General features: G+C 36.8%; 3 protein-coding genes across 4 annotated transcripts; 1 reads left to right on the top strand and 2 right to left on the bottom strand.

The window, feature by feature from the left end:
- Nucleotides 1–65: 65 nt before the first annotated feature.
- LOC137385827 (histone-binding protein N1/N2-like) lies at nucleotides 66–11,063 on the bottom strand. 2 transcript variants are annotated; one of them, XM_068072398.1, is made up of 9 exons: nucleotides 10,779–11,063; nucleotides 10,271–10,509; nucleotides 9,667–9,738; nucleotides 9,472–9,579; nucleotides 7,267–7,403; nucleotides 6,616–6,729; nucleotides 5,308–5,529; nucleotides 711–824; nucleotides 66–503 (listed from the first exon to the last, which is right to left on the bottom strand). In XM_068072398.1, exons 1-9 carry the CDS (start codon nucleotides 10,970–10,972, stop codon nucleotides 204–206), a joined length of 1,500 nt encoding a protein of 499 aa, XP_067928499.1. In that variant the 5' UTR covers nucleotides 10,973–11,063; the 3' UTR covers nucleotides 66–203. The 2 variants fall into 2 exon arrangements, with proteins under 2 accessions (XP_067928499.1, XP_067928500.1); XM_068072399.1 differs by lacking the exon at nucleotides 9,472–9,579.
- Nucleotides 11,064–11,231: 168 nt separating this feature from the next.
- LOC137385824 (transcription factor BTF3 homolog 4-like) lies at nucleotides 11,232–13,225 on the top strand. The gene is made up of 4 exons (XM_068072394.1): nucleotides 11,232–11,337; nucleotides 12,057–12,340; nucleotides 12,596–12,685; nucleotides 12,975–13,225. The coding sequence occupies exons 2-4, from the start codon at nucleotides 12,064–12,066 to the stop codon at nucleotides 13,073–13,075; spliced, it is 468 nt and encodes a 155-aa protein (XP_067928495.1). The 5' UTR covers nucleotides 11,232–11,337; nucleotides 12,057–12,063; the 3' UTR covers nucleotides 13,076–13,225.
- LOC137385825 (required for excision 1-B domain-containing protein-like) lies at nucleotides 13,078–21,725 on the bottom strand. Its single transcript, XM_068072395.1, has 4 exons — nucleotides 21,627–21,725; nucleotides 19,485–19,686; nucleotides 16,169–16,254; nucleotides 13,078–13,373 (listed from the first exon to the last, which is right to left on the bottom strand). Exons 1-4 carry the CDS (start codon nucleotides 21,707–21,709, stop codon nucleotides 13,289–13,291), a joined length of 456 nt encoding a protein of 151 aa, XP_067928496.1. The 5' UTR covers nucleotides 21,710–21,725; the 3' UTR covers nucleotides 13,078–13,288.
- Between the last annotated feature and the right edge of the window lie 3,445 nt (nucleotides 21,726–25,170).

The following is a 25,170-nucleotide window of genomic DNA, read 5'->3' as shown; positions in this document are numbered from 1 at the left end:
TTAACTACTGTTTATGTTACATTCTGAGCTTTTACTGTCAACTTCGGTTGTTTTTCCTGACTGTATGAATAACAAGGGAGATTTTTTATTAACAACAAATTAGAAAGATACAAGTGCAGTGTTAAATGTACAAGGAATAGTCAACAGAGGAAATCTATATACAAGAAGGAAGACATGAGACTTGACTAGATTGAAGTGTAAAGTTATTTGCCATCAGTTGATGCTAACTCAACTGTGCCGTTCTCTTTGTTCACACTGTCTCCATGAGCCATTTCCTGTTTCACCTTCTTCACACCCTGGTCGTCTTTCTCGTCAGTTTTGCGCTTGCGCACTAAATTTGAAATGTCATTGGCCTTTGTCGCGATAACATTAGCTGTTTGAGTGCTTCCTGAGCTGTCTCCAAATCCTGTGGTGGTAGTAATACCACTCTGGCTTGTAAGCATGGCCTTCACCTCTGTCTCAGCCTTCAGGGCATTACGAGATTCGTCTTCCACATCTTCAATCTGGGAAGAAAAGAACAGCAACTCACAAACCAAGTTGTGACGACATTTAGAAAGACCACAAGTGTTTGATATTTATCAACTGCAAAAGAATAACTTTTTCTGAAAGAATTGCTGGTAAAATGGTACAAATAGTTGAACCTGAACATCAATCACGAACTGCATGCAACTGAAAAGTGTGAACAAGTGAAAATATGTCAAGAAACAAACTTTTGCAACAATGTCTGGAAGAAGGGCCTGGATCTCATTCCGCTCCTTCTCCAGATTTTCTTTCTCTGTTATCTCATCAGATGCCTCTATGTTTGCTATACGAGCCTCAAGAACCTAAAAAGAAAATGATTTTGAAGTTCTGCACTATTTCAACGAAGAGGACAATAAACGCAGATTTGCAAACTGATAACTGGAATAACAAGCACATATTTAATAAAAACAATTCTCAGTCAGCGAAGCCTTGCCTGGATCAACAGTTTTGAATAAATCGCAATATTTCAAACATGAAAATCACAAACTTTTTGTGCATTTCATTACAGGTACGTTAACAATCCTATTGCAGGTTCAATTGCATGCGCACAAATAGCCAATAGATTTTCCAATAGAATGTAGTTGAACACAAAACATTTTGTGTGAAAACTTGATTATTAAGACTGATGCCTTGCATCATTGATTGTAGCAGTTGTTGTTGATGACATCGGCATTACACACAATATGATTTTATAATGCTTTCAAGTTATCTGAATGCTAGAGCCAAGCACACACTTGGCCTTCTATAAGGTTACTGTGAAGGATTGCACACGTTCATGAAAATCTTTGGTTTATATGCAATGCAAATACTATTTATTTGCAAATTTGTCTATGTATAATGCAAAAGAAACAATATAAATAACAAGCGTAATTTCATAGGTGAATATACAGATTTCTTGCTATGTATAACCATCCAATCACGTGTGCCGTAAGAAACATTTGGTGCAATAAGAAAATTTTTTTTCTGAATGCTCATAAACAGGCATTCCAGAAAGCATACCAAAAACAGGTACACGATCAGACTCAGGCTATACAAAAAGGCTCAGTGGTGCACACTATAGCTCTTCCTGTTATAATATACTGTTGTCCACAACCAAAGGAACAGGTAACATCTGGTAACCCAAAAGAATAAAATTACAGTAGGCGCTTATAACATAAATCCCATAATTCCATTCCACATAATTTTATGTAAAATTTTTGCTTCGTATCATGTAAGAAATTCAATATAACGTAAAACATCAAACCGGTGCAAATTCTCAAACTTGATTTGAAAAGCGAGAGTACCATTAGTTAGCCTCAAGAGTATCATTTTCTCTCTCGCTGAACTTATGAGAATGTCGTATAAGATTATCTCTACAATACATGTACATACGAGTACCCTGACCATCTAGTGTAATGTGAGAGATTGTCAAGTTTGTCGATAAAGCGCAGAGAACATGTGGCTGCACAAGTATTCAGAAGAACTTGAAGGCGATTATATGGTGCAGACGTTAGAGTGTCGGTCTACCAAGCTGAATGGTATGAGTTTCGAATGTCTTACTACCTTTTATCCTTACCGCGAACCTTGGCGACAGATGAACACCGCCCTTATTATGGTAGAGAAAGATTTTTGTTTTACTTTATTTAGACGTATACAATATCTTTCTTTTTCTTCTTCAATAAAAAAATCCATTTAAATTGACATTAAAAGAGTGCGCTACCATAAATTAACGTAAAATTACTAAATGCTAATTACTAAAATTGGGTAATGATAGACCATAAACCGAGCAAAAAATTTTCGCTACAAACTAGAGTTGCCCCGATTTTGGTATCGGAATCGGTGCAGATATGTCTGTTGAAGGTTGGCTTGCAATAAAATTCACATTACAGTTGTTTGATATGAAAAGATTCACCATGTCTAAATCTGTTGTGTTGTAGGTGCCAAATATGTGGAAATGTGATTACAAGCTCTTAAAAGCTCAAAAATGAACAGGTAATCGCAGCCACACGAGACCACTGTAGTTTGGATTCGCTTTCCAAAACGGCTCAAATGTGACGTAGTTACGAGAGATGGTTTCTGTTTACACTTTCATGCAACCTTATTCGTCGAAATATTTTCACAAATATACTTCACGCATTCAATAAAACCATTAAAAGCCCATTATTATCTAAATTCAGCCTGTAAAATAATCTCAGTCTTTTATGAAAGGTAGATAAATTATTTAAAATTGCTCGTAGCTTGTTACATGATGTTTAATAGGATGAACGCCGAGAAAAATGAGCTAAAAAGAGCGCAATTTTATCACAAGCTAGCGTTGTTATCACGCTTTTTCAAATATGCAATGTTAAATAGCTTATCTACTTTCCAGAAAAGACAGATTATTTTTAAGGCTGAATTTAGATAATAGATTTTAAGACACCCATCTCTATCATTCGAAATTGGACTAAACATCCCTAACTTCCGTTCCTAACAAGCTAGGCTGCGTCACAAATTTATGGACAGAGCTTGTTGTGCCGATCGTGTTGTTTTCGAGACCGATATTGAAATGCTGTAAAAAAGCCCTCAATACTATGAAAGTTAGTGGTCCGATCTTTATTTTGAGTACAAAATCGGAATCAGCGTGTCTGATTTGCCTAGTAAATACGATAAAAGTTGTATGTGACAGTTATGGTTTAAACAGTTGATGCATAAAGTTATCTATCACTCTTGATCCTGACGATACAATGTATCGTTTGTATCGTACAAAATACGGTGAACCCAGTGACTTATCGGTATTTAGCCTGTCCTCCATCATCTGTGGCACATGAGTCCCTCTTCAGTACGACTGGCTACATTGATAGTGATAGAAGAGACTTATTACTGAGATAATTAAATCACCAACCGTAATTAAAAGAAACATTGATTTGCTCCGAACTTGTACAGGCGCAGCAGTTTGTTCAGCAAAAGAAGAGAGACGTACTTATCACAGAGAGAGCTGTACCACTAACAGTAAATACCTTTATTTACAAATTACAAGATACATGGACTGTTTTGTTACGACACGCACGATATATCAGTATGTGAATTATTTTTTCTCCATTAATACAAACAAATACATTAATATTTATATTTTCGTTGCATTATACTTATATTTGCATAATAAAATGAACAATTATCTATGCAACACAAAAGATCTGAATCGGATTATTTTTTAATAAGAATTGGTATACCGGATTGGTATCTGAATCGGCTGGCGAATTAAAAATCGGGGCATCTCTACTACAAACCGATAATCTCAGTTACCGTGCATCCATTAAATCAAAAAGTTATGGCTAGTATTTTTCCCTTTTCTGAAGGAACAAATGGGTGAGTTTGGAAAGATCTTAAAACGGATTAGGCTATTTACATGTCCTGTGCTGTTCGTATAACGCAAAGGCTCTATAATGTAAACACTCCCAAAACCGAATATTTATGTTGTAGAAGCATCAATAGCCGGCCTTGACAAACTGCTGTTTTTGCGGAGTTGTCCCACATCGAGCGGAGCGAGCAAAAACAACAGCTTGTCACACTACGCACTACACCTGAAGCATCAGCTGCACTGAAAGGGAGTTGTTCTCTTCCGTCTATGCGGGTTGGCTGCGATATTATGCCAGTCACTCCATTGGTAATCATAACGGATTTAGCCCAAAAATCTATGTAGGAAAAATAAGATAGAAACGTTTAACCAGAGACCAGTCTCTGCGGTAAACTTTAGCAGAACTTAAGAACTTAGGCAACAACAGCAACTAAACAAGTTATTTGTGCACTAAGTCAGTTTTATTTGTATTTTTGTATCAGTCAGTTTTTTTTTTCTAAAGTAAATTCAGTTTCATTGCTGGTTCGTTCATGTTTTCAGTTAATTAGACTATAAATAGATAAGTTATATGGATGCCGAAATTCAGTTACCATGGCCTCTCCTACAGAAGTTCAACATTAGCCAGATCAAGCCATTACAGTATGACTTTTTGCAACCTCAGTTGCAGTTTAAAGGTATGTTAACGGTTTTATCCTATTTTTTCTACATAAATGTTCTATTCTATTTTTACGTTTTGCTCCGCTCGACGGGAGCGGAGCAAAACAATTTCCATTGTAATCCTTCTTATCTGGAATCAGCTTCATATGAGATTCGTCTAAGACTCACAAATTCGTCGCTTATAAAAGATAACTTTTGAATCGGTGCTAAATTGTCAGAATTGATAAAGTACAGTATGGATGTCAAAACCTTTTTAGTTTTGTATTACAATAGCAGTTGTTTTAAATATGCCAACTTTTGCGTAATCACAAAATTCTGCACATGTAATTAATAAGTTCACTAAAATGTTGGCCAATATGGGACTCGAACTATATTGGGCTTATTAGACCGACGCTGTCTAACCAACTCAACTAATTGATCACCTTCTGAAGTCACAGAATAATTGCATCAATCAGGAGAAAAAGACTGCTGTGTACACAGATGAACTCCTGACCTTCAAATAAGCGGAGTGATGCTCCAACCAACTGAGCACATCAGCTACCTTCCACAACCTCAGATTGCGCAAATGTTTACCCTCTGTACTTTTGATAGATAAAGCGAACCGTTGGGCAGATAATGACCAATAATAATATTGATGAAGTTCAGAAGAGCATTTATTGATAATTTACCATGGCGCATTTGGCAAACTCTCACAGCACACTAGCGTACCACAGCAAACCGGTAGAAAATCAGACTCGGGAGTGCCCAGAAACTGTGATGACCACATGTAAGTTACGCTTAGTACGGATACTTAGCAAGTAGGTGAGGACACTTACCGACACTGATTTGCGTAAATGCTCTATAGCCTTGGTGTAGTCTCTAAAAAGTGAATGGGCGTTGCCCAGCTGATAGTGAGTCTCCGCTATACGTCTGTCATCCGCTGCCATGCACATAGACTGCCACTCGAGACAAGATGCAATATCCTGTGTGGCTTGCTCATACACTCCTGTCTCGAGACTAACTTCACCCAAAGCTCTGTAGACTTCGCTTAATCTCACCTGCAATTATAATCAGATTGAATAGGATGAGGCACCACCCAGAGAGGCATCCTGGTGCAGCCAGGACTGCTGCAAGACCTGTACATTGGACTAGGAGAAATTGTCATCGCGAGAATGATGAAGCTAGAAAATCATGGCTACAAAGGCTACTGACAAGATAGACAGGTGATGCCTAGTGTAGGCAGCTGGAACGGCTGCATGCAACTACTATGCTAACAAATATACCCTCGCTTTTGCAAACAGATCATCGAATAAGAATCGCCTAGATCAAGAGAAGCCAATGACATCCTTGCTAGATTTTCGTTTTGGTTATTGAAGAATGGATTACTTATCAATTATGGATTACCAACAATTTGCCTTGTTAAATATTTATTCAAGAAAAAAACACTAAATGTTACAAAAATCAATCTAAGACAACAAGAATTTGTGTCTACGAGTTTTAGTAAATTAAGCTACAAAATGATAATTGCGATTTGAATAGATTTAGTAGTTTTTGAGCAATTCCAATAAACATTATTTGTCACATGAAAACCCTTTGTCCATATAAATTAACTGTGCGTGAAGCCCACTTTTGTCAGAGAAGTCTCAAATAAAATCAGCTTCAATAACGAAATCAATAAAATAGAATTGGGAATAAATTGTTCATTGAATAAAGTGTTCATTAGGAACCAACTACGTTTTTTACACATGACCATACTACGGCTAACAACGCATGCTATGCAAATGAGACATTCTGTCGACAGGCCCCATCTTATCTCCCTCTCTTCATATCTCTTCTTATCTCCCTTATCTGCCCCATCTTATCTCAATCTCGTATGTAACCAAACAATAACAGCATGATTTCAAAACTTCTTGAGGTAAAGTGTTAGTACGATGAAGCCAAATTCCCTTTAAAACTTGCTTACGAGCAGCTGGAAAACCTTGAAGGAGATGTAATAGCAACAAACTATACACTTTATTATCATTATTCAACTCATGCTCACTCAAAAGCAATAGTATGGGGAATGGGGAATGCCAAAAGTGCTGTAGCGCCGTTATGGCTATAGTTTTAGCTATCATATTGTCGATGAAAGCAATTGCGCACACCTTTCGTGAATTGTCAGAGCTCTCCTCACTCTGTCGAAGATAGATGGTTTTAGCCAACTCCAGGACTTCCCATGCAAGTTGTAAATTAGGAATATCATCTGCATCTGTCTCCTCCTGTCATGTATCATTGCATGATAAAGCTGTGTTTTATAGAAAGGAGAATACACTTAGAATGTACTTGCTAAAATGCTAGTGTTCAATGAGCTCTTCAGCAGCTCTGAATGGAGCTGGTAACCGTTAAGAATTGCAACTGTTGCTAGTGATATCCCGCTTGTGTTGAAGACCTCATCCCAAAGGTTGGCAAACATTTTTGGGCCATTTCAGGGAGTCAAAGAGCACTAAACCAGAAAAAAGATTTCCAGGAAAAAACAATTTACTAAAATCAATTGAAAACATTTTTCTTCAAGATGGAAACAACATCAGGATTAATTGAGGAAGTACTCAACAAAATGTCATGTAGGTGCTCGTTGGTGAGCTAAGATCACAGCTTGTTCTTACAACATTTCATCTTCCAAAATAGCTGCACCAAACACTGAGATAACGCGTTTGGCACTAGCTGAAAATAACGGAGACTGAGAATATGGCAATTGATGTGCCAGAGCCCCAGTCTGCTTTAAAACATATCAGCTGCAGTACTAAAATAAGACATACCTGTGATGAGCCGGCTGCCTGCTCTGCATCATCAGCGCTTTCCATCTCAGCACCATCGCTGGCCGTTTCCTCCACAGAATTCTCAGCAGAGTCGACCACCTCTGAGTTCGCTGACACGTCACCACCTTCTTTCTCTTCTGTATTTACAACAAACCAGATGAAGCAAACCTGGAAACAGTTTGTGAAAGACACTAAGTCTTTCATAGATTTTATCAGAAAGTATCGGTATTTTTCCATCATGTGCGATTGTTTGTGATGTTTGAGGTGATCTGATTGCCTGGATGTTTCAAGACTAAAATCGACAAAACTTGATCGTGGTTAAAACACTCAGAAGAAAAATGTATAAAAAACACATCAGCGATTTGTCATATCGAGAATTAATGCAAATGATAGAAAAATAGCGATACTTTCTGATAAAATATACTAAAATTTTGTGCAAGTTCATGTTTAACCAGAGACAAACACAACAATGAGCTATAGAACTATGAGGCAACAACTCTCAATTGTAGCTCACTTCATGTTTAACCAGAGACAAACACAACAATGAACTATAGAACTATGAGGCAACAATTGTAGCTCACTTTAACATGCCAGCTAGTCCCGGCAATAAAGGTCTGAACGAGCAGGTTTTATGTTAACACATACATGTAGTTCACGACAACATGGAACATGTAATTATTTACCTAAATAGGCAATGCTTATTCCTACAAAGGTTCAAACCAGCTTTCGTAACATAAAAATGAAGCAAAATGCTTAGCAAAGTATATAAATCAGGCCTCTCCTTGGATGTGGTTAAATTGATTAATGTCTTAATGATTGATTGATTGTGGTTAATGATTAATTAATGTTAAATTGATAATGGTTAAATTGGTTGATGTCGCTAAATTAAATACAGGTTGTAACAACTCAATTTACCCAATACAATTACTAAGTAATTTACTAATGTTACCAATAGCGTGTTATATTATCTGTAATAGTAGGGACAGTTACAATGAAATAGAATTAGGCATATATTAGGAATTAGTGCAATAGAATGTATTGCACTCGAAACAGATATTTTGATTTTGTGGTTAGCTAGATTATAAAGACAGTTTAAACCAGGGGTGCCCAACCAGTCGATCGCGATCTACCAGTCGATCTTCAAGTGCTTGGCAGTCGATCGCGGGATGATTTTAGGATAACATATAATTACAACATAAAATAATAATTATTCACTAACTAGCAGCAACTACTATTGCTGCACAGCACTTTACTAAACTACTGCACTAAAAAAGTAGTTTTAATAATAACATTATTTACCTATTATCGTTGTTTATGTATAGTCGTGTTTGATTGTGTATTTCAAGACCAACAAAAATACACGTGAACGCCATTCATAAGTTCCCAGCACAGGACCGCAGAAAAAGCCGATAGGTCCGCACTCGATACAAAACCGTGTATAGTTCTTCATGCACCCAAAATAACTTTTGTTAAAATGTTATGCAGCTTTCTGCTAGCAGTCGATCTCGTTTTTTCTTTTTGAATAAAAACATAAACCCATAAATGAGTGTTAAGACAAATCTGAAACGACAAAAAATTGTGGGGATTGTTGTTAGAGGAGAAGTATCCAAACATAAGAAGATGTGCTTTTAATTTATCAGCCTGCTTTGGATCAACCTACCTGTGTGAATCTGCATTTTCTTACATGAAGATAATAAAATCAAAATACAGATCCACCATGACAGATGACCACCTACTGGCGTGTATGAGGCTTGCAACAACCTGCTACTACCCTGACTATAAGAAACTAGCTGCATCCTCCCAGTGCCAGGTTTCTCACTAAGGTAGAGAATGAATGTTTTTCCTTTAAAATTATGTTACTTACTGGATCACTGCATTATATAAGCATATATGTGGAACTTAATAAAGGTGATAGGCTCACCACTACAGGCTCAAGTTTGTTTTTAATTTTTTGTTTCGGGGCTTCGCTAGACTAGTCGATCTTTGAAGGCAGGCAAATATAAAAGTAGATCACATGTCTAAAAAGGTTGAGCACCGCTGGTTTAAACCAACATTTGCAGATGCTTGCATAAGACTGTAGCCAAAGAAGGACAGGCTAGTACAATAGACAATTACAAACATGAATATAAAAGAAAGACGTATTGAAGGTGACAAGTTGACTGAAAGGAAAGACAAAGATCGTTATGAATTAGAACCCTTTGTTACCATCTTTAACAGACTCATCCTTTTCTTCACTCTCAATTTTGGCTTCTGATTTCTCTTCGGCAGCCATTGCAGAATAAACGTCATTTACTATCGTCTCCCGTTCTACCTCTGGTGATAAGGAAGAATAAACTCAGTCTACCAGGTGTAAAACAATTGTCAAACGTATGCCAACATCAACTTCTAGAAACAACTCACCAGGTAATTTGCTAGCTTTTTCAAATTGATCCGACTCGGAAAGGTCTGCTTCATTTTCTTCTTCGGGTGTAACTAAAAATTGTTAACATAATGCTGTCATGCTAGTTTTTATAAAAATTTTTTAACTGAATTTACATTTAAACTCAAATTCAAACATTTAAAGCAAACTTGTCCCAAGGGCAAGGTCAGACCATAAACTTTCCCTATTATAAATCTATACATATAAATCTCCAAATTTGTCATCTGTCTGTCTGTCTGTCATTCGGTCTGTCCAGTTATATCTGGTAGTATCTAGCATGAAAAACCCGTATCATATAAGATTTGATGTCGCAACCTCCCGTTCCCCAGGCGTTAAACTAACCTAATGAGCTCCACGAGATGCAATGGCTTCATTGGACGGTACATGGCGTTATCTGGGTTTAATACACATGAAGACTCTGAGTTAGCGGTTACTTTGAGTTACTGGCTATAAGTAGTCTGGTTACTTCGCAAAAAACACTTCCTGGCGGTATTAACAAAATGATTTCGGCATGTCAAGTTATTGATCAAGTCTCAACCGCTGCCATCACTAAATGGATTATCAATTACTGGTGCTAATGCTTACCACCATCAAGAGCGTTTCCGAGCACACCATTTTCCATACGAGCAAGCTCAAGCAGAGATTTTCCGTAATAAAAGTAGGACTCTCCAACTTCACTAGCATTATCACCATATTTTTCAGAGAGAAGTTCACATGCTTCTGCAAGGGCTTCCACAGCTTGAGGAAAGTCATCGCATGCCAAATGACGCTTTCCAGAGTTGAGGAGTTTAAGTGCTTCAGCGTCTATGTCTAATCCTGGAGATCTACACAATAGTTAATAAAACATTATCTTGATCATAGAGTCATGATGATTAGAAAGAACACATGAACAAATAAAAATTAGCCTCACAAAAATAGCCATGCAACTCTGCAGAACAAAATTTGTTTTATGATGACAGATTTCGAAACTTTATGTAGAAAGTAAAAACGGCATTGCTCGATATAACAACTTAAATAAATAACATGCTATGTACTGATGCAATTCATAGTTATCGTCGAATTAAAATCTTGCAATTATACAAGAATAACTTACTGCTGATTATCTATTTGGTTCCCAGAATCTTCTGCTTCTCCAGGTTTCATGCTCTCTTCATTTGAACTAGTTTGCAACTCTTGTTTGTTGTCATTAGCTGCCACTGGCTTTGTTTCAACGTCTGTTTCAGTTTGTTTTTGCTCACCAATGACTTTGTTATCCTCGTTAGCTTGTGAAACTTCAGCACCAGACATTGTGAATTAATAAAAGAAATTGAGAGGTCACAAAAGAAAACGGGGTGGAAAAACAAATAACTTTTCGCGGCGCTCTTTGTTAGTTCTTTAGTTTCCCGCCAAGTGATGCTTTTACCAATCTAGCCTTCAACTCTATAGTATACGTACTTTAAAAAATAAATTTTCAGAGCACAAAAAATTAAAATGAGTTAATAAAATTAATCGTGTTACAAATATTAAGAAAAACTTACAACAGCTTTTAATTAGCGTTTGTTTTCTCCCTCGCGAGCCCGTCAAGTTAGTGTTTCCTTTTAACTTTTTTGTTATACCGATTGTTTGGTTTTGTTGTGGTATTATACGGAGGACCCGTGAGACAGACAAATTAAGTAAGTCCCGATATTCAATATTTATTTTGTCATTCTGCAAGCGTATGACGCGCGATTGATATAGTTTTTTGCCTGGTAATTTACAGTAAACTTAGTACTGTCCAGTATTCGTTGTATTTAGTGAAGCAGAATGCTTGTAACCCAAATAATTTAAATTGTGGTAAACTGATTAGACGCTGAAAAGTTAACTGCTTGATTGATGTATTAAAACTAATACTACATTTATATGTGGATTTTAGCGGTTTTCGTTACAAGCCGACTAGCTTACTCACTTTCCTCCTGATTCTTTTAACCACGGCTACTCCTGCATTAAGATGCCGTTTCGTAACAAATATTGACGGTAATTTCTCTCTACCACTCTCTGTTCAACTTCGTGGTTATAATGTGTTAACCCGTTTTGAAAGCTAATTGTATTGATGCTGTAGTTATGGTTGCAAATAGCCATTTGGTTAGAGGTCGTGATTCAGTTATTATGTTGGTGTCGTAAGTCATTAGAATGTTGTTAATTGAACGTTGCGATATTGCTGAATATATGTCATATCGAAGAGGTAGAAGTGGGTAAAATGGAATTAAAATTGGCAAATTCTCATCATTTATTAGTATAACATTTGCAATCACTCCTTACAGTGCATATATGCGCTCGTCTGTTTACTGGCTCAATTTTGCATTACTAGTTTATCTAATATTCATCTATTACTAGTTTTCTGCCACCTTTTTAGACACATCATGAATCCAGAGAAACTCAAAATTTTACAAGAACAAGTTCGAACCGGTGGAAAAGGGTCTGTCAGAAGGAAAAAGAAGGTTATTCACAGAACAGCTGCTACAGATGACAAAAAATTACAAGCATCTCTGAAAAAACTAGGGGTTAATAATATCCCTGGTATCGAGGAAGTTAATATGATCAAAGATGATGGAACAGTTCTTCATTTTACCAACCCAAAAGTGCAGGCATCTTTAGCTGCAAACACGTTCTCGATCAATGGTCATGCTGAAAACAAACGTAAGTCACAAAGCTACCTTATTTTCTTAGCATAACAATGCTACGCCGATCACTTACGATAGTTGTGAGGCATATCGTGTCATCTATTCAAATGATGAATCAGTTCATCAAAGTGAAAGGTGTTTACCTTTTATGTTCTTCACACTTTTTCCACTCAAGCTCCTATTAAATTAAGGAATCTCACGTTTGTTGCTGTTCGGTGCTTTTAATTAACTTTCAGATAAACTGATGTTGATCAAATTTATATATTTTTAGAAATTACTGAGATGTTGCCGGGTATCCTCAACCAATTGGGTGCTGAAAATCTCGCAAGCTTGAAGAAGCTTGCTTCAACAGTTGCTGGTTGTAAGTTAAATGAATCTTGTAGGTGCTAGTAAATTCATGTAGAGATGGTGAGTTAGCTGGCTTCAATTAAAATTGCTTATCATTTATTATTCTTGAAAATCGCATTCATTGGACTTCATCTTGATTATCCTGCTCATGTTGTTTTAGGCGTTATTTCCCAGTACTTGGTCGATACTTATTACATCCACCGATGTTCTAAACTTTTGCCTAGGTAACAAAGAATCTTTTTCAATACAACAGTTTCAAGGCAAGATTCTCTGTTAAAATTTCATTCCTTTTTTTATTGCAGTTACCAATTCTGAGAACAAAGGAGGTGTAGACATAGACAATGATGACGATGATGTGCCTGATTTGGTAGAAAACTTTGATGAAGCGTCAAAGGATGATTGAAAATAATTTTCTCAAGTTTGCTTTCTCAGTGTCTCAAGCTCATCCGTAACTGTACGTTACACAAGGTTATTTGAATTGCTTGCTGTCAAAAGTACAGTAATTTTTATGTGATCTGATCCGCATTGTTGAAATATACAACACACCGACATACTCTCTCTCATTGATGTATTTGTAGTAATGTCAACAGAATAGGATAGACAAGTGCATTCCTTGCTAAGTCATATTTGTGTACAGGTCTTCAGAAGCATACTTGAGTGTGTCCATTTCTTCATTTATTTCACTTATAACCTCTGAAACCCTAGAAAAAGGATGAAAATTTTTATAAAAAAAAATGAAGCTGTAACATCTGGAGTATGTGTGTTCAGTAGACAGTTAATGATATTAAGTAATCAGATGCGTGTGTTCAAATACTGTTGCAGCTAATAAGTATTGCAAGATTTGAATGATAACAAAGGCTTCATAGATACACAAATAACAAAGAGTGATTTTAGTAATAAACCCAATTTTGAGAAGGTTGTAAGGCCATTTGACAGGAAAACCAAATTGTTTACTGATCTATTAGATATCATAATTCGCACTTGATACCAGTGTAACTACTTGAAGATAATCATGAAACAATATTGAAAGTTTTGTCGTAAGGAAACTAGGTATTTTTATAACATTTAAAAAAAAAACTTGACAGCTGTGATCAAAAAATATGCGATGTCGCAATACAGACACTTGAGATTGTAGCAAGTAAGTCTATCTAGATGGACAATGCTATCACTGCTTCACTAAATTTGTCTGAATACATACTGTATGTATTATGTGAAAACAAAAATAACCTAGAAGTGAGCATGTGTTGTGCTAACGTCGAGGTGCCATCTTGCTGAATAATCATCCAGACTCATCCATCAGAACATAGTGACAGGAAGGAACAGGAAAGCAATACAATGCTATTGCAAATGAAATACAATTGATACCTATGATCCAAGATCAACCAAGTATTATATGCATTATATCAGACGGGACTTGATCCTTTTGCTGCCTCATTATTGCATACTGTCCTATGATGTATGATTAGTGAACATTCATGCTACACAGCGATCGTGTATGAGGAGTGCTCCAACGCTTATCAAGCTTTATTATGGCACAAAAGCTAAATGTGGAACTGATAATTCACTAATGAATGCAGCATTCTTGTGATATTTCCCAAAAGCAAACCTACTCAACTAGTAGATTCTTGCTGACCTCAGTACAAACCCAGTAGAGGAGCAATCATTCAACTAAGCAGAAACTCGTAGCTATATATATTTCAAAATTGGTCTGTCTGTGTGTCCAGCTATAGCTATTAGAATAAAGAATCCGTATCGCAAAGTCTTTGTTCACCTGTTCAAATGAGTGTAACACTGCAATAAATTCATTATAACATGGAAAGATTTAGTAATGCGTACATAAAACCGCATATCAAAACAATCCTAATGGTCTGAAGAATACAAATAACTAGTTTTTAAATGTGCCAAAAATATTTTACCGTGTCAACCCCTGCCTAACCATTCACACTGCATATTAGAAAATAAGTCATAGCAAGTTCTGTTAGTCCCTTTGATTTTCTAAATTGAAAAGAACACACTTTTGCACTGTTATGGGGGCCCTGAAAAGGGCCATTGGGATTGTTTCACAGTTTAATATTTTATCGGGTAGCCTTGGCTGTTTATAACCATCATGCAGCGTTTGGGCATGCTGTGAACAAGCATCACCAGCCCTTGAGGATTGATAACATGAAACCAGCAACTGATGATGTTTTCCTTCAGCTTTCTTTTATTGGCTGGTGCCTTTTTCCTGCTAAAAGGTGTGCCAGCCTCTTCCACAGGCTCTCAATAAGATCGAGGTAAGGTAATTGGGATGGCCATTTCATTCTCTCCACATCGTTCTGACGGTACCACTCCTTCACTATTTTTGCTCTGTGGCACGGTGCATTATCGTCCTGAAACAACCACTCTCCTTCTGGAAAGAGAGACCGTGCAGAGGGAAGAAGTTTGTGCTTAAGCTCTCTTTGTAGGCAGCTGCATTCACAGTACCGTCCTGCAGCTGCCATGCAACCTCAAACCATCACGGATGCTGGATGCTTGACAGTGGATGAAAGGCACTCAGGTCTGAATTCCTTACCCTGTCTTCTGCGTACAAAGTTGTCTTCACGATGCTGCTGCAGGGTAAATGTCAACTCATCGTTGAGGATCACTCGAGTCCAGTGCTCTTCTGTCCAATCTTTGTGCAAGCGTGCCCAAGACAGCTGTAGCTTCCGCTGCCTCTCATTCACTAGTGGTTTTTTGCGGGCTCTGCATCCACGGCGACCAGCATCCAAGAGCCGCTGTCTGACAGATGACCTTACTATGTCAGCTCCACATACCTCCTTCCAATCTGTTTTCATTTTCTTGCTGGTCAACCTTCGGTTGCTAGAGACAGATGAACAAGTACTCGATCTTATCAGACAGTTTTTTTTTTGGCATCTTTTATTTGAAAATGAGTTAATGCGCACTTATCGACATTGATAGGTTTAAAATTGATTACTGATTCCTGATTGACGCTAATTTCATCACTGATAGTATGAACAAGATCTACAGATATTTTATTTTTAAATGATGTACCAGGATGAGGTATGATTTGTCAGAGTTTAATCCCACTGCATGACTGCCACAACAAATTTCCCCAAAATGGCCAGCGAGATTTGAGACGGACAAAGACTTTCTGACACCACTGTAGATAGAGCATCTTCATATTACTTGTTGAGCCCACCATCGCCTTCATAAGGATGTTATCTGGGTATTGAGCATCTTCATATTACTGGTTGAGACCACCACAGCAATCATAAGGATGTTTTCTCATAGTAGGTATTGAGCATCTTCATATTACTGGTTGAGATCTGTCTGGAGTTGCATGATCAGTTAGCAAATCAACACTAGGTAGAGAGCATTATGAGATTACATGTCTGCTATATGAACATATTCAACTACTGAACAGAGTTTATACTTCATAGCAACATTGTAGAGTTGAAAGTAAAGTGAGGTTTAAGCAACTACTAGCTGATGATTTGAAAAACCATAGATAACTTACATATTTTTGTGTTCATTAATTGATTCTTGCATCTCCGATTCTGGCTCATCTGTCTGTTTCTGCAGCATCATCTGCAGCTCTGCTGTCTATACAGAACAATCAGAAGTTCGTTATTTTAAGCCGTATAATTAACAGATTTTTCAAGTAAAAATAACTGTCCCTAACTTATTTTTCACCAATGAGTATAATCGTGCCTTTATTAAAAGTTGATATTTCCATTTCATGTATTGGTGGTGAAATATTTGCTTTAGCTGATGATCTTTATTATAGAAGTTTTTCTGACAGTTTTAAACAAGATAGATGAGTCTGAAATTATTTTTCTATTCATCTGATAGGTTAAGTGTATTGTTTGCTTATACAGTAATACTCCAACTTACGAGTGCTCCAACGTACGAGAAACTTGAGATACGAGCCAGCTTTTAAGCAAGTACTGGCACTAACATACGAGCCATGTTTGAGATACGAGCACGTGAGTCAGCTGCCAAGTATGCCAGAGGTGTTTTATGACAACAGCATCAATCTGTATTTTTTAACTGCTCAAGCTATATTTTTGCACCATGTTTTTGTGCGCGCTTTTCAGTGCATAATTATGTGAATTAAAAGTACTGTGCGTAGTTTGCCAGTAAAATGAAAAATAATGCAAAGAAAAAGCAAATGATAACAATTGATATTAAACGGAAAATTATTGAAAAATATGCGAAATGTGTATGCGTGATTGAGCTACCTCAGCAATATGACAGAAATATTCCAAAATTATCAAACAGAAGAATTATATTAGGGCATTAAGCTCGCAAAAGGACTAACCGTAGTTTCTAAACGGCGCAGCGATCTTCACGACCGCTGATGGAGAGACCGCTCAGGCATTGGATAAAAGATAAACAATTGGCCGGTGACAGCGTAACTGAAACGAGGCTATTTGAAAAGGCCGGTGCTATCTATCAAAACATTCGGACAAGTTGGCTAGTGGTCGTGCATTAAACCTTTGTGACGACACCTGTGTTCGTCCTAATCGCAACATGTTGAAAGGGCGACAAAGGCAAACGTCCTTAGATAGGTTCATCTTAAAACGGCCGGCTAGTCGTGAAAGCGAAACAAAGGAAAAATTAGCTAACCTACGAGAAACTTCAAACTATGAACGCCGAAGAAATTTTAATTACGTTATGTTAAAAATGAAAGTTTGCTTTTAGATTTGCTTCTAAGTTTGTCTTTTAAGACTTTGATAAAGTCCAAATTTATCAAAGTCAATTGTTGTAATAAAGGATAACTTATATCTCCCTCTCTGGCAAATGCTAGCGTTAGCTCCTACTGTATGTATTTAATTTTACATCTTAATTTATCACATTTCCTTGCATTATTTTTTATTTGTTGCTTTTGGAAAGCATGTGGTAAGTTAGGACAATAACCAACATGTTCTTTCTGTTACAATATCTTGTTTTGAGTGTTTTATTTGCATTTTTTAGAGTATGGAAACCAATCAATATATATTTAATTGCTCTATATATAAATAAATTGCACCAACATGCGAGTAAATTGACATACGAGCTCAGTCTCGGAACGCATTAAGCTCGTAAGTCGAAGTATGACTGTATTGTTAAAGCTAGTGTCTGACAACTACATACAATTATCAGCTTACCAATAGTGACACTCAGCGTATAATTCCACAATACGACTTAACCAACAAAACAAGACTAAACAGAAAATGTTGTGTGATGGGACAAATAAAAAACAAGCTTGTTTGATGTTTTGTTTAAAACATGATCACATTGTTGAGGATATATTACTGTATTTGATGGAGGAAACGCTATCAATTGGTTAGTGTAACAGTTACTGGCAACAGTTACTGGCAACAGTTGGTATACGTGAAACAAAATAACATGAGAATGAATACAAACAATTTCTCGCACTCACAGTTTAGGATTGGTTCAAGGTTGAAACTAAAAGTGCTTTTGAATTTTCTACAATTAGAGGTTTCACGTTTAGATTCTAAATGGGTCAAAACTTTAGGAGAAATCTGGTAATTTTACCATAATTCAGGTGACAATAACTCGGCCGGGTCCGCTGACAGCACATACAAGCATGTGTAGCGAGGCAAAAGCCATCAAACACGTCAGTCTAGGATATGTGTATAGAATCAGAAAGCGTTCTTACTCGCTAGCATGAAATATAGCATACCAAATAACAAAGATTCACCCAGCTCCACCTCTGAAGTTAAATAAGGATAAAAAATAAACCTAGCATCCTTGTCTTACAACAATGATTTGTCGTTTCAAGGTTGACCTGTTAGTTATCTATTTACTAGCCAAATGCCCGGTGTTGCACTGGTAATAAAATGATTACCTCATACATTTGAATAACTTATCTAGTAAGCTAGTAGTCTAAATATTTCCTAAAACAATAACAATGTTTGAAGCCAGCTTAATATTCGTTACATTACGCGTAATAATCACAAGCACTTTAAGCCTGGTTCCCTTATCGATTGCTAGACTCCGGCAGTAACATGCGCAGTAAAACGCTTGCGACGCTAGGCTCTGCGGGATATGTTCACATAAAGCCACATCGTTAATAATATCGTAAACATAATTGCGTAATCAAATAAAATTTTCGCTCGTCATGCCGTTCCTATAATGGTGACCTTTACCCGTACTGTGCATTTTGGGAATGTTTTGCCTGCGGCCGTTTGCGAAATTTGAACATGCGCAAACTCTTGTGTTGACCGCCGGCATCCACCGGCGGTGCTCTGCGATCCGCGGCGTGTACGTTCCCATTTTACTGCAATAGCCTGCGGTGCTGTCGCTGGTGCTTTGCGGCGTATATGGGAACCGGGCTTTAAGCATGAGTATTTTAACTGATGTAATGAATGTCATCACAATCATACACCTCTATGGTCAGTTGGACAATGTAGTGTAGTGGATTAGATCGCTGGTCTACAGACCTGGAGGTTGTGAGTTCAAATCCAGTGCAAAACGATTTTTTGTTCATAAATTTTAATTGCTAGAAATGGATATAGTGACACAGAAAACAAAAGACAGACAAACATTGAGATTTATATATACGGTATAGATTTATAATCTCATGTAAAATGCAACTCTTTAATTCTCAAGATTTGCTCAACTGCAAGAAGTTCTTACCACAAGAAATATGCAAGAGTTGCCTGTGTTTAAACATTTTCTGTTGCACTTGGTAAAACAGAAACTTTTGAAAAACCAACGGAGACAGCTAGAACCAGGAGGTGCCTAATGTACCAATTTACAGACGGTAAGTAGCAGTGAGTTTGTACTGGTTGGTTTATGGTATATTTAGGTGCTTTATGACTTACAAGTTTGAGCTTCCTTTCTTCAAATTCTTGGATTTTTCGTATAGAGTCTGCTAGATCTTTTCTGTTGTGTTCAAGAAGCATTTTCTCAATAGTTAAAATGTCAGCTGATATTTTTTGGAAAGCTGTGGTGATTTCGTGTACCAATTTTTTATACATAGGAAAGTTGTATTGGGGAGCTCCTTTGAGGTAGGCCTGGAACCCACTACAACATAACAAACAATCATTTAAATTAGTTAAACTAAATAGCGCTAATAGTTAAACAAAGCTCTACTACAACAAATATTTACATTTAATAACATGTATTACAGTCAGAAGTTTGACTGTGCCTGCAATGACCACTGGTTGACCTGGTGCACATTCTGCTGTTGGTAGGTGCAAGCATGATGATCACGTGGCTCCAACTGATTGAGGAGCACCTCACATGTACCCCATTCACAGCACCACACATGTACCCCATTAGGAGCACCTCACATTCACCCCATTCAGAGCACCTCACACGTACCCCATTCAGGAGCACCTCATATTCACCCCATTCAGAGCACCTCACATGTATCCCATTCAAAGCATCTCACATTTACCCCATTAAGAGCACCTCACATTTACCCCATTCAGAGCACCTCATGTGTACCCCATTCACAGCACCTCACATGTACCCCATTAGGAGCACCTCACATTTACCCCATTCGCACACCTCATAAACGGAAGAAATTTAAAAACACTCTAACATATCTCTTTTAGCAGATGGCTAAGGTGAACAGCCCTTGACAAAAAATGGGAGCAACTAAAGGCTGAACATTCTCACAAGAGACAGAGCGTAGCATAGCACCGGAAAGTCCTTCACTACCCAAAAAAGCAAACATGTGGTCAGGCTACCAGTTGAGCCGTAACAGCAGTTGATCTATCAGACTACACGGGATGGCTAAGGTTATGTGAACCTTGTCTGATGCTGGCAATAAACAAGCGGCAAGGCTCAGAAAACTGCTGCCAAGGCCAGCAGTTGGAGGTTGGGTAATAAATCTAGTGCTCTGTTGGAGAAAAATGCAGTAAAGCACAATCACAGGGTCTACAATGCAGCTAATTTGAGTGAGGTCGTAGATTTCTTTGCTGGCTCTTCGATGAGCAGAGCCTTAGCTATTATATCAAACAAAAAACAGGAGCGCATAGATTGAGTGTGTAAAATGGTGCATGTGGTCAGGTTATCCCATCCTAACTGCGTAGTATCAGGTATCAGTAACTGTGTAGAGCTACTTGGTGAGCAGAGAGGCTTTTACCGACTTCGTCTCATTCACTGTGCAACCAAACAATAGTCTAGGTTTTCTAATTAATGAATAGCTTAAATTCCATATGCTGGTTAGGCTCCCATCACATACAATAGGATTATTGAAACTCTCCACCTCACAGTGTAACAAATATCTAGTTGAATTAAATTGGAAACATATTGAATAATGGAAAGCCATGACAAATTTTAATAAATACTACAATAAATTCAGAGCGGTATATAGGACATGCATAAAAACCTTTGAACAATTACTATCTTTTGTTGCTGATAATTGTATCAATTAGTCGCGGACAATTGGTCTAACGACCATTCATCTTCCAATTGAGCTAGCATAATAATAATATTGCTTTTCATGTCAAACTTCTATCTCCTTTTTGTATTTTTAAAGTTTGTTTCGGACATAAAAATTACCTGAAATAACATTTAATCCAATAAAATTTCTGCTATTCCAACTTATGAGTACTAAATATAAGTCTCTGATTTGAGTTTTCGTTATTTCTATCCTTTTCTTTATCAATTTTAGAGTAATCGTTATTAGACCAAATGATATATTGTTCAAATTTGTTTTGGACTAAATATCTTTGAACAAATTGGTCTACAGGACCAATTGGATTTGGACCAATCAAGATTAGTTTGATCATTGCTCAACCAATCGTACCAAAGCAAACACATTAATGTAAGAGTTAGAATAAAACAATGTACACTCTAGATTAAACAAAGAGATGTACTACTAGAAAATAATTATTGCAATGAGCACTATCTAACCAGCAGCATGGAAGTGTTAGGCTCAATAAATGTGCTCCGAATGGTTAAACCGACACTAGAACAAAAAACCTTAGGGATTTGGATGATAATCAACTCACTCATCAAACAGTCTGTAAGTCTCAACTCTCTCAGTCTGCAAGAGGTAGAATCTCTTTATACCATCCAACTGTTCATTCTCCATAGCTTCTACAAGTTTCCTTTAAGCAAAATAAAAACTACTGTTTAACGACAGCTGAAATTAGATTTTAGAACAATTTCATTGGAAGCTGAACTTATTTCAACAGAAATTTGGATTGCATTCTGCGAATTATAATGTGAAACACATTTGTTGACTTGCAGTTCAAAGCAAGGCAAATCACATGATATTGTAATTGTGCACTACTGCACAACAAACTCATTTACGGCCTGGAAGCGTTTAAACTTGTGTTTTCATGTGCGCTGAATATATAAAATAGTAAAAAATATATAGAGATGTAGCTCTAAGCGTAACATAAAATTGAGGAAACTGGACACAAACAGATGGCAAGAGAAGGCAGGAAACAGAGCTGCATGGAAGTCAGTGATAAAGCCAAACCCATAAGACAGTCATTGCAGAAACTCCGTCTCATACGATTGGACACCACGTAGTACTCAGAAATCTGCATATAGTGCTACTAAAAGCTCAATTTCATCTCATTATATATAAATTAATTATAAACAATACAATAGCGTTATAAGTGTGGTGGATTTTAGAACCAAATAGACTTCTTGTACCCATGAATAAATAGCATTAATGTTTTTACAATCAATGATACGGTATGCATCCTACATTTATAAATTTCATTATTTGTACATATTATAAGCGCATTCGATTTAGCAGCTAACTTTACACGTTATGTATTTGTATTTTGCATTTTGCAGCTTTCTGACTGCAAGAGAGAGAAAGATGTAAAATAAGAAAAAAGGGGTGGCAGCATGCAAGTTTCACTTCTGCAGCCAAACAAAAAACTGTAAAACCTCTAACTGAACGCCAACTCCATTTGAACGCTACCTCTATTTGATTGCCACTGTGAGAGAAGGGTTGAAAAATAGAGCGCCACTCTCTAAGTGAATGCCACCTCCATTTGACTGCCACTTTGACAGCCTTTGATCTTTACGAACCAATAATATAAATTGATCTGTAGAAAAGTATCCACAAAATTGTATTAATAATGAATTGTTTACATCAATAACAATCAATTCTCTCTTTGTCCAACTCAAAAGCTTTTCGCTTTTTTCGTTAAAACTTTGAAAGCAACACCATAGAAATAATTAATAACTGTCTCAGGCTAATAGTAGTTCCTTGTTTTTTCAAAGTACATGTATGTATATAAAAACGGTATACATTTACGGTGATACCAAGGTTACGTTTAGTGAGCAAAACTTTTACACATTGCAGTTGTGCTAAATACAACGCATAAAATATTTGCTCTGCCAAAAAATTGTTTGGATGCGAATATTGACTAGTTATGCAGTGCAGAAGAAGAGTTAAGGCCAGAAGACATTGTGGAAGATATTGGACAACCAGATGGTGTTCGTTCCATTGAAAGCGACAATCAGAACGTACCTATCCGAGTAAACGATGCAAATATTTTTGTTTAGAAAACGTTAATTTTTGTTTCTGCATGTAATATAAGTATGGTTCATAAATGTCACTTGTTCTTGAATATATATTTATAGCGTTAGATAGATTATCATTTTATATAAGTTATAAATTTGCAGACTTTTGGTTTAATATTTAATAGCATCCTTGCAGCTATTATAACATGGCTTACAATGGATCGATGCTCATAACCCCTCTTCAATAGCACATAAAAAGCCAGTTCTGGCGTAAGAACTAAAACCTGACCAACTTAAAATTATCAAGTCTAGTAAAATTGGCACGAAGTAGTGTTTGACATCAAATGGTTTAATAAAATTAAAAAAACTAAAAGCAGCAAAGTAAAAACAGTTGATAACAAACAAGCATATTAAATAGGGCTGGTGAACCATTCACTGAATTATCAATAGTTCGCGCATTAAATGCATCACTGAAAAGAAAAAGAGAGAGTTCAGAAGCAACCAAATTCTACCCTAGCATAAGGTTTGTTCTGTGATTAACCTATATCTTTTGCAAAGGCTGCATGAGCAATATTTCAGCAGGTTGAGGACAGAACTTTATTAGTGCTATTGCAGCAATGAGCTTATCTTTGATGGTGCTGTATTAGACGTAAATCATTCACTTTAAAGCACATAAATTACATAATTTTTTTTATTATATATTTCAATACATCAGAGTCTTGGCTTTCGAATGAGCCTATATTCAATACACAAAAAATTATAGAACTATGAAAAACAGGGTGTCAAAAGTATGTCCTGCAAAAAAAACACTTGGTTCAGGTTCTCAAAATGTGATGTCACAATTATTATTTAGCCTTAGGTAGTCGATCCCTTTCGCTGCCGTTGAGGCTGCGCTTTTTTGTGACAGTCGGTGCTGTTAAACTCGGAGAACGCTAATAATAAACTAGGATTCTAGATCATCAACAATGCCCGGAATCGTGTTAACGCCCGACCAATACAAACACATGTTCTGGGTTAATTAATTATGCTTCAATAAATGTACTGTCGTTGATAAAGGTAATGAAATCACATCGATTAAATTGTGACCTGCGGTTGCGTTGCGTGGCCCTAGGACTATATGTCAATCGCACTTTCGCGAGATCACGCAATGCTTGAAACTAATTAGTCTCAGTCGCGACCCTCAACTTCACAATAAAATGAGAGGGCTAGTGCATAATATCATCGGGAAAACATAGTACGGTGCTTGGAATCTGAGTTATTTATCATAGAAATAGTCTGTACACGAAGAACTAATGACACTAATTCCTTTGTCATCTTCATTGGTTCTCTGGAATTGTCCTATCTTCGCCTGACACTAGCGTCATTATCGTAGTTGATAAATATAAGCGGTAAGCAATAAAATAGGCGGTAAGAGCACACAACACCGCATATGAAAATTGTGGCGTCACAATTTCCGAGCCTATGCCAGTAACCAATTCTGCGGTAAAGCTCTGGGGAAATCGTATAAACACCAACCAATGTCTGTCTCACCATGGCAAACGATAGCTCATTCGAAAGCCAAGACTCTGATGTATTGAAATATACAATAAAAAAATTATGTAATTTATGTGCTTTAAGAAAGTTGAATTATAATAATATGCTATAGGCTTCCGACATTTTGCTTTCGGCGTGTGATAATTAAATATATTATATACCTAACTCAAATAATGTGCTTACTTGTTTTTGTTTTCTTAGCGTTAACAACTTGGACTATAACAAACTTTTTGCCAAACAATAAAATTTAAAATCTTGCTGCTACAAAGCTAGTAAATCGGTCTTCTTCTTTTGTTTTCTATTGTATGTATTATTGATAGTTATATCAAGTATAGGTAAAATAGACTTCACTAACGCTTTGTTCTGTGTGTACAAACGCTTGACAAATCCAATCAACTACATCTACTTAGTGCTCATGTTTCTGTTGAATTAAAGCTTATTCCTAGGCATATAATCTGTTGATGTTGACGTTGTCGTATACTACTTTGGAGCTTTTGCAAAGAATGGGTTGGTGTTAATTGTTCTACAAAT

Source organism: Watersipora subatra, chromosome 1 (assembly GCF_963576615.1).
Source record: "Watersipora subatra chromosome 1, tzWatSuba1.1, whole genome shotgun sequence".
NCBI lineage: Eukaryota > Metazoa > Bryozoa > Gymnolaemata > Cheilostomatida > Watersiporidae > Watersipora > Watersipora subatra.
Note: the sequence above shows the minus strand (reverse complement) of the source record. Positions and strands in the feature narration are given on the sequence as shown.